Source organism: Colobus angolensis, unplaced genomic scaffold (genome assembly GCF_000951035.1).
Source record: "Colobus angolensis palliatus isolate OR3802 unplaced genomic scaffold, Cang.pa_1.0 Scaffold6, whole genome shotgun sequence".
Taxonomy (NCBI): domain Eukaryota; kingdom Metazoa; phylum Chordata; class Mammalia; order Primates; family Cercopithecidae; genus Colobus; species Colobus angolensis.
In genome coordinates, this window is record NW_012119598.1 from 6,693,391 (window position 1) to 6,703,680 (window position 10,290).

General features: G+C 44.4%; 1 protein-coding gene across 3 annotated transcripts in view; it reads right to left on the minus strand.

Annotated features, from left to right (window-relative positions):
- Positions 1-10,290, minus strand: part of F13A1 (coagulation factor XIII, A1 polypeptide) — a 161,199-nt gene that overhangs the window by 40,763 nt on the left and 110,146 nt on the right. For all 3 annotated transcript variants that reach the window (XM_011962645.1, XM_011962644.1, XM_011962646.1), the window contains 2 exons: positions 6,390-6,493; positions 4,956-5,044 (listed from right to left, as the gene is read on the minus strand). In XM_011962645.1, coding sequence (XP_011818035.1) covers positions 4,956-5,044; positions 6,390-6,493 — 193 coding nt within the window. The remainder of the gene's footprint in view (positions 1-4,955; positions 5,045-6,389; positions 6,494-10,290) is intronic.

Consider the following 10,290-nt stretch of genomic DNA (forward strand, 5'->3'; position numbering starts at 1 on the left):
CTCAGGACAGATCAACAGCACTGTCCTTCGTTGAGAGAGGAGAGGGGAAACACCCATATGAGGTGGCTTCTGTATATGTATGTTGGGGTGGTATGTGCAGGGAAATTATTCTTTTCAACTGACATTAGCAAGCTTTCTTTTTGGTTTCAGCCTGTAGTGGAACATTTCTCTATTCTGGCTGTACTAGAAAATCATCTAGGAGCTTAAAAAAGCATCAAATGATTGGCCCCACCCAAAATCAATTGACTCTCTGTGGTAGAACAGTAGCTAAGTTCAGAGTGTATGGTAAGGAATATTGGATGTAGGCTGTGTGGCTTTGGATGAGTTACTGAATCTCTCTGAGTCTACCTTCCTTGCAGGGCTGGTGGATAGATTGGTACTACTTGTGAAAGCCCTACGTTTAAGGCTAATTTCTCTTCCTTCTTTTGAATGTAATATAATGTTAGTGATCACCTTTTTCTACCCCTACACTTGAAGAAGTTATCGTCACACAAAACCTGGGCATTGGTGCATGAAATTGGGTATTCTTTTCACAACACCAAACCCTTGCTTCTTAAGTACAGGCACTTCCTACATAGTAGCCTCTACCATTGGTCAGGGCCATAGGTTCTCAGCACAGGTGGAGTGGGAAGGAGGCTTGGGGGCTGCTCTCTGCAAATGTCCACCCGGGCCCATAGAATGTGAACATTTGTCCACAGGTGGCGGAAGATATGCTCTTCACCACTGAGGCTGGAGACGTGCTCTTGCTTTCAGGACCCTGGACAGAGTTTGCTTTGGTTTGTTCATTGGTTCCCAAGTGCAGATAACCTCATCTGCATGCTCTGCAGAGAAAATGCTGCTTCTCAGAGGCTCAGAGGCTCCTGGACCAGGAGGCCTTCAGAGCTCAGAGGCTCCTGGACCAGGAGGCCTTCCTGGCGCTGGACCCTAGATCCTGCTCTCAGCAATGAAGATACAACAGCTTCTACCTTCATGGAGCTCATATGCTAGAAGGGAGAAATGGAATACACACTAAGGTAGGAAGATGAAAACAACAGGGTAGATGGTGATATTTTAGGTGGAGTGGGGTGGGGTGAGGCCTCTTTGAAGAGATGACCAGAGCAGAGACTTGAGTGCAAAGAGGGAACAAAGCATGCAAAGCATTCTTCCTCCATAGAGTGAAGGATAGTGAGGGGAGCTTTCCTAGCAAAAGGAACAGTATGTCTAAAAGTGCTGAATCAAGAGGATGTGTGGATGCTTTCCAAAGAGCAAAAAACTCAGTACGGCTGGAGGGAAATAAACAAGGGATGAAGTGGAAGGGAAGCCATGGAATCTTGTAAGAATTTACGTTTAATTTTATTGTAAGGGTGGTGGAACTCCACTAGAAGGGTTGGGGCAGGAGGATGAAGTTTTTATTTACATTTAAAGAATAATTCTGGTGATCTGTGGAGAATAAACAGAAAAGCAGCAAGAGGGGGATCAGGGAGACGAGTTAGGAGGTAACTTCATGGAGCTTAGTGCTGTACAGAGCTCAGAGGGTAATGATAGAGATTGTAGAAGTGGCTGGATTTATGATAATTTTTGGAAGGTAATTTTGGCAAGATGCATAAGGGAGGTTAAGAAGGAAAGCTAAAATAATTTCAAAGTTTTATATGCTATTTGAATAAATGACAGGATTATTTTACAGCCAAGTAGGAGATGCCAAAAAATGGGCTGCATCTGATAAGATAGTAGCAAAATAAACAAGTTTGAATTGAGAATGAATAATCTACAGGAAAACATCTCCACTTATTGTATAAGAGAACTGCCGACCCACAGTAGAGGAGGGCTTAGCTTCTTAAGCGATGAGATGGTTGCTGTGGTCCCAGGGAGCCAGTTATTGATCCTGTCAAAATCATCTCAGTGCCAGGGAGGGCAGGCAGGAGTATGTGTATGTGTGGGTGCACATGGGTGTGTGCATGCATGCATGTGTGTGTGCACAGGTGTGTGTGTGTATGTGTGTGAGTTTGGGGTGGAGTGGTGTGAAAGAGGTCAGCAGAATTAATCAGAAGTTAGGACAGAAGAGAGTTATCTTTGGCAAGAAGGAGAGAGTTATTCACTAAGAACCCCTGAGGGCTTAGTGAACATGGAATCTTGGAATACAACTTCAGACACTTAGAACAGCTCTCCTTTCCTCTCACCTCTTTGGAAGCCCTAGGCCACCATGAGCTGGGGAGATAAGAGGCAGATGGGTCTTCAGATCTACAGGAACCCACTGCAGCAGCGAGGGCATGGGAAGGGAGGGGTAAGAGAAATAAGCTTCAAGCCCTGGCAGAAATCCAGAAATGTGGAGAGTGAACTTCCAAAGTGGAGGAGGACAGAAAAAAGGAACAGACGGTAAGACATTTTCTAGGCATATCCCTCTTCCTTTTAGGCTCTGCTTTCACTCACAGAGACCAAGGCCCTGGGAAAACTAAAAAATAGTCAATGAACATGATGCCTGATCAAGCCCGGAAATGAGTAAGGAATGACCAAGAAAGTCAGCATGCTGGGAGGGAAGAGAAGGCGAGCTGACGCAGCAAGGAGGAGGGAGAGCAGAGAGAGCTGCAGACTCCAACCTGAGTCATGTCAACTCGTATGACGCTCTCCATGGGGTCCCACTGCAGGCACCCTTGAGAAAAGATTCCTCATCCACTTTTCATCAGCTCAAACATCTCTTAAAAATGGCTCAGCCTTGGAGCGCAGCCCATGCCAAAGCAACAAATTGTACCCTCTGTCAGACACGCCTCTGCAGTGGGTGAGAAAGGAGTAATTATAATCGGCAAATCCTGATGACATTCATAACACCCCGATCTATATTTCATAACAGCAAAAAGCCTTTGCATTTACAGCTATTAGGCAGCTCACTAGTGGAGGGAGGTCCTTCTTCTCCTTCTTTGCAGCAACAAAGCATAATAAACAGCTGAATACAAGGCTTTGTGGATTTCAGAGTGATCTCCTCATAAGAGGCCCTTGTAGCATCATAAACTATCAAATGGCAGCTGGGGAGGTTTGTGGAAATCTTCAAATCCCAAAGTGAAATTGAGGGGATAAAATTCTAAGTCCAGTAAGCTTGGTCTTCAAAGGCTTCTATAAATTGTCATGGCAGGTATGATGAGATGAACACTGGTCTTTTGTATGTTTCAAATTCCTGATCTTGCTGTCTGAATTTTGATGCTTGTTTTGCCTTCTAAATAATAATATTTCTCAGTCCTGCCTCCTCGTTTCCTCATTATTGCCATTTGTCTAGCTCAGGCCCTTTCCATCTCTGGCTTGGAGGGATGACCAGCTCTCTAGATGTTCCCTACAACTTCGTAACAACCCCTCCAATCCATGTTCCACAAGGCTGCCAGCACCTTGCCCAGGTTCCTGCCCAGTGAAAACTCTCCCTCACTTACAGGAGGGACAAGGAGCGAGTTTCTCAGGGAGGTCCCCAGCACTGAGTTCCTTCAGCCTCCACCTTCCAACACCCCTGATGCATCCTAGTGAGTCATCACAGCTTTCAACTGCCCCCACACAGCATTCAGATGCTCAACTCATACCCCCTGCTTAGTACTCCTCCCGTCCTCTGACTGCTTTCTAATCCCTTTGCCTAATCATCCCTCCTTCCCCTGTGGTCCCACAGTTCTCTGCTCCTACTGTCTGGGAACACTTCCACAGGCATCCTCACTGTCTGTTCCCAGGTCGCTCTTCCTTCCTAGATGGTGTCTTGCGGTCTTTGCCATCCTGCTTCAGTTCCTGGCCTCTACTTCTCAACTCACGCATAGTATGAATGCAGATCTGTGCTCTCTACACAGCCAACCTGACAATTAATTCCATAGCATCACTGGTATTGTTGGCATTTCACGTTTGGTGTGTTTGTGCCCCATCACCTGGCATCTAGAAATATGTTTCTTAGAGACCTGAACCTTAGAATTCCCCCCAGTACAGTGCCTGGTGTACATTAATAACTATTTACTCCTCCCAGAGTACTAGAGTGCAATGGTTACCAGTATGCTTTCAGGCATCTGCCTGGCTTCAAATCTTAGCACCGCTGTTTATTAGCTAGATGATTGTGAGAAAGTCACTTAACCACTCTCTGCCTTGATTTTCTTTTCTGTAAAATGGGAAGAATGATATTAACAATTTTAGAGGGTTGCTAAGAGCATCCAAAGGTAGGCAAAGTGAGTGACATTATTTCAGTGTATTTATTGGTGCAAATATACCCTAGGGAAGTCCTGCCTCTCAGTCTTTCACGTCTCCCAAGGCTGGCAGCCCAGCCTTCTCCTTTACCCAATATCTCTTGTATTTAATTTGATCTTCAGAACTCTCCTTGAGTATCCTTTAACAGCCTCTTCTGCTTCCAGTACCTGCCTAGTTCTTCTGAAATTGCAGAGCCTTTGCCCAGGCATTCACATCAATGCTGTAGGTGGGTTGTATTCTTTTAGAGCAGCCTCCAGGTTCCCCTTTCTCCTTTGGCAACTCAACCCTCCCTCCCTGGCCACGGGCAATGGTGTAGGATGGCAGAACATAGATTGCAAAGGCCAGGGTAAGACCATGGTTGGGTGTGTGCATATGGATTTTGTCCACATGGATTGCTGGACTAGTCCCAGAGGGAAGTAGCATGTCCTGAAATTTCAATTCATGACCCGTCTCTACCAATGGTTAGTTGAGAGACCCATTAGTCATATAATTTCTCTGGAGTAGTTGATACCTACTTCATGGGTGCAGAGAACTAAGCTAATGTTAGTAAAGCATTTACTTTTGGGAGTAGGAATCCCAAAACATCAAGGAAAGAAAAATATTAAAGAACTGCATTTAGCTTAATAGCCTGGAAGTTGGAATAATGCCTAGTTACCTTCGTCAACACGAAGCATACACTATGTACCTGGAAAACTTAGAAGCAACAACTTTTAGCTTACTCTTTCAGGTGTTAAGAAATTGGGAAGAAAAACAGCACTTTCTTCCAGCTTCCCGCTTACCTCTGCAAAAACAAAAGGTGCATCAAATTGGAAGCAGACGTGGCCGTGCTTGATGGCTTGAACTGAGGCGGGGCCGCACCGATACATGCCTGCATTGCACAGAGGAAGGGCGGTGTGAGTTTCTCATCTCCAATTCTGTCCAGATACTGCAAGATGCATGGCACTGAGGGTGACTCTGTAGAGACCAGTGTTTCCAACTTCATTGTTGATTTAGCCCAAACTCTTTCCAAGACTCAAGAGAATCCATTGGCTATGCTTCCTCAAGCCAAAAATTGAAGCCATGGAAATAAATACAAGGCAACACTATTCCTGCATCTACTGGGCCACCTACAGACACATACTCAGATGTGTTCATGCCAAGCAGATGACTTACACAGCATTTATCTCTTGTTCAGGTGGTATCTGAAATGTTGGAAATGTTGACGTGTCCTCTGTGGTTGTGTTGCTGTTGCTGTTTGTTTTGCTTTTTGTCTTTTGGTTTTGGACATTATGAACATAAGTCAAGTTTAACTGGAGAATCTGGACATTACCTGTGCATTTTGGCCATGCCCACCATGCATGTAGGAAGTCAGAAGGCCCATGTTACTCTTCTAAAATCCTTTAAATTTTTACCACCTATCCATAGTTAATAAGAGATCAGCTGCTATTAGTCATCTCGAAAGTGTCCCCATGATATATATACCAGAACACCAGAAAGTGCTAAACTTTCTTCCTTAAAGTCTAGGATTATAACATGGTTTCACTATGAATATGCACCGAATGTTTATGCATGTGCCTGTGTGTGCCCATCAATATATCAACACCTGAGGAAATAAACATAATATCCACAATATCCACAGTCTACTGATTCTTTATATTATCATATTAAAGAGAGATGGAGGCTTATGATGTGATTTTGTAAAAATCTGGGGGAGGTCAGAGCTGTAGCTGCTTAGCATAGTTGGCAAGTTAGAAGACAAATACCCACATATTCAAGCTTTGGAGGAAATCACACGACATAAAAGGAGGCCAGGTTCTGGAAAAACAACAATTTAAAGGATGATCTATAATTATTTTTCAAGTTCTCTATTTTCTCTACTGCTTTATATCTTATCCGTGCATACCATGAAGGGCTGAAGTATGTTTTATAGCCTAGTAAAAATGCTTACAGATATTTTCTCTCCTGTCTTTGAAACTGCTTAGCAAAGCAAGAATGGATGAATTATATGTTGTTTTATATTCTTTTTCTAAAATTTGTAAAATAATCAGGGTAAAGCTGACTATTGAAATGAAATTAAACCTGATTGGAAGGTAGCTAATACTGCGCATGTGCCCAGGAAGCACACTTCAGATGTTGGCTCCCAACGGGTGTGGTTCCCACACACCAAATGCAAGCATAAAAGCAAAATAAAGATCAGCAATGAAGCATTTCCTGGAGGGAGGACACAATTTTACCATCGCTATTTTCCTGGGGGGTGCTGTCCACAGCTTGCCAGCCTCCAAATCCAACAGGAAGGTCAGGCCTTGTCATCCATGCTTCATTCCAGCAGTGGTAGTTCCTTAGAAAACACAAGCCCAGAGAGGTTAAACTTCCCTTCACACCCAATGCTCCAAGAGATCAAGAAGCGATGGCCAGGTGCAGTGGCTCATGCTTGTAAACCCAGCAATTTGGGAGGCCAAGGCAGGCGGGTCTACGAGGTCAAGAGATCAAGACCATTCTGGCCAACATGGTGAAACCCCATCTCTACTAAAAATACAAAAATTAGTTGGGTGTGGTGGCAGGTGCCTGTAATCCCAGCTACTTGGGAGGCTGAGGCAGGAGAATCACTGGAACCCGAGATGTGGAGGTTATGGTGAGCCAAGATCGCGCTACTGCACTCCAGCCTGGTGACAGAGGGAGAGACTCCGTCTCAAAAAATAAATAAATAAATAAAAAATAAACAAAAATAAAAATAAATAAAATAAAAAATAAATAAAGAAGTGACCCCATATCCTGTGCATATGCTATCTACAGATTACTAGAATAGTTTAAGCCAAATCTGGGAGCTCCTGGAGAGATCCTGGGGCTCTAGACTTGGGTTTTCTGGGCAGATTCTTTCTCATTGGCATCCCTCAGGACACTCATATGGCTGGATGTCTCTTTCCCCCTGCTAAGAGTAGCTTTAAGGCCACCCAAAGATATTTGAATCAGTGCATTAAACAGTTTTAATCTCAACCATTCTCTGCTGACTAATGAAACAGAACTTACTACGTACCGAAGGAGTAGGGAAGAAAAGTTAACCAAAACTGAAATATTTATTTTGAACTTTTTAATATAGTTCCTATTTGGAAAAAGCATATTCCTTTGTAGCAATTAAGCAATAAATACTTGTGTTTGTGGTCTTAGACCATTACCATAGAAACTATAACAATTATCCCTGACTATAATTTTCTACAATTTCCATCTCATGTCCAACAAGAAGAATAGGTTGTCAGGGTGAATATCTCTTTACCCTTTATTAAAGCTGGGAAACCCAGGGGCTAAGGGGCATGGAAAACTTCTCAGGACTTTGAATATGACCCTGGAAGCAAGAGCATGGAATAAAATGTCATCATGAATTGTATTATTATGTCCTTGGAAAGACCTGAAATTATACGACAGTACGGAATTAAATGAGAGCACATTAACCCCTCAGCACTATAGAAAATGTTCATATAGTAATAAAGATTTAATAATGCAGTGAGGTAGTTACTGCAGTCTTTGTTTATGGCACTGATGAATTTCAGGTTCAACTACCATGGGTCCCTTCTCTAGATGCCCTTCAATGTCACCTGTTTCCCCATGCTCCCATCTTTCTCTGAGTACAATGTCACTTGTTTCCCCATGCTCCCATCTTTCTCTGAGTGCAGCCCATTTCTGATGGGCTCAAGAGATATTAATTTCACTATGTACTCACTATACACCAGGCACCTTGCTACGTGCTGGAGATTCAAAGATGATCAAAACATAGATTCTTACCCATAAAGACCCTCACAATCTAGGAGAAATGACGAACCTGTAAACCAATTATCAAAACTGTCATAGGTTTGCCGTGAGGCTTAAATAAGCTAATACATGTATTTTGAACAAGGACTGGCATGTGATAAGTGCTCAAAAATGGTAACTCTCAGACTTTGAAAAATAATTAATTTAAATGATCCGTGGTAAAATGGGAGTTCATTTGGGGTGCCACGGAGTCTCAGTGGAGCAAAGTCTCCAGGTATTTGGGAAGTGATATTTGAGCTGAGGGTTGAAAGATAAATGGGAGTTTAGGAGGTCAACAAGGAGGAAGAACAAAGTTGCAGTGGCATGAAATAGCCACCATGGTGTGTTTGGGGAACTGTCTGCTGTGTGTTGTGGCTGGAATGTAGCATGTTTGAATATTCAAGTGCATAGGAGGAGAACAGTGATGGCAGGCAATGCCCGGAACTAAAAAATACATATAACACTTCCTTAGTGCCAAGTGCTGTTCTAAAACCCTCATGGATACACCCTATAAGAACAGTACTATTGGCCGGGGGCAGTGGCTCACGCCTGTAATCCCAGCACTTTGGGAGGCCGAGGTGGGTGGATCACGAGGTCAGGAGATCGAGACCATCCTGGCTGACACGGTGAAACCCCGTCTCTACTAAAAATACAAAAAAGTAGCCGAGTGTGATGGCGGGTGCCTGTGGTCCCAGCTACTCGGGAAACTGAGGCAGGAGAATGGCGCGAACCCGCGAGGCGGAGCTTGCAGTGAGCTGAGATTGCGCCCCTGCACTCCAGCCTGAGCAACAGAGCAAGACTGTCTCAAAAAAAAAAAAAAAAAATTTCAGTACTGTTATAATTACCCTCAGTTTATAGGGGAGGAAGTTGAAACCCAGGAAGGCTAAGAAACTTGCTGAGGCCACACAGCTAGTTAGTGACAGAGCTCTGAAATCCATACTCTTCAATACTGAGCTATGATATAGGTGAGGATGAGGTTGTGAAATCCTTTGATATCAAATTAAACATACGGCTTTATTCTTTTTTTTTTTTTTTTTTTTGAGGCAGAGTCTCGCTCTGTCGCCCAGACTGGAGTGCAGTGGCTGGATCTCAGCTCACTGCAAGCTCCGCCTCCTGGGTTTACGCCATTCTCCTGCCTCAGCCTCCCGAGTAGCTGGGACTACAGGCGCCCGCCACCTCGCCCGGCTAGTTTTTGTATTTTTAGTAGAGACGGGGTTTCACCGTGATAGTCAGGATGGTCTCGATCTCCTGACCTCGTGATCCGCCCGTCTCGGCCTCCCAAAGTGCTGGGATTACAGGCTTGAGCCACCGCGCCCGGCCACGGCTTTATTCTTAGGCAATGAAAAGCCATTGAAATAATTTAAGAAGAGATAAATTTGCAAATCTCTGTTCATGGAAGATGGATGGAGAGGCAAGACTAGAGATTGAGCTGAGTCCTCCCCTGCTGTCCCCCACCCCTGAAGAACTGCAATAGTTTACAGTGGACCAGAAAGGCATTCAGGTGGCCACCACCATGGAGAGGGAGAGAAGCCATTGGGAGGTACAACCCACAGGTTTAGGGAGATGTGAGGGGACTTGGATGAGTTGGGGAAGACTTTTGCCTGTCCAAGGAGTGTGATGGTTTTCTTTACCAAGACTGTGAATGAAAAAGGAAGAGAAGAAAGTCTGTGTTGGGACTGGTGGTGATGGGTGGGTGACCAGCTCAATTCTGGACAGGATGAGCTAGAGTGCCTGTGGAAAATCCAGGAGATGGGGTCTAAGAGGCATTTTTGTCTACACTTGTGATGCTCTGGATTGGATGAAGAGGAGGAGGAGATTGCGGGAGTATTGGTGGTTGGTGGAGGAGGGTTTGGCAAAACCAGTTGACGAATGAGGAGGGAAAGAAGAGGAGGGAAGAAAGAGGTAGGTTCTTCCTTAAGAGTGACCTAGAGGCTGGGCACAGTGGCTCACACCAGTAATCCCAGCGTTTTAGGAGGCCGAAGCAGGAGAATTGCTTGAGCCCAGGAGTTTGAGACCATCCTGGGCAGCATGGTGAAACCCTGTCTCTACTAAAGATACAAAAGTTAGCTGACCTGTAGTCTCAGCTACTTGAGGGGCTGAGTGGGAGGATCACTTGAGCCCAGGAGATCAAGGCTTCTGTGAGCCATGATTGCACCACTGCACTCCATCCTGGAAGACAGAGTGAGACCCTGTCTTAAAAAAAAAAAGACAGAAAGAAAGAAAAGAAAAAGAAAAAGAGTGATCTAGGTTGTAAGATAGAAGAAAAGATAAGGCAGTGTCTAGCGTGTAATGCAATGCAGGGAAGGCCGTTTTGGTTATTTTTAAGTTAGAAGAGGCTGAGGCATGTTCATG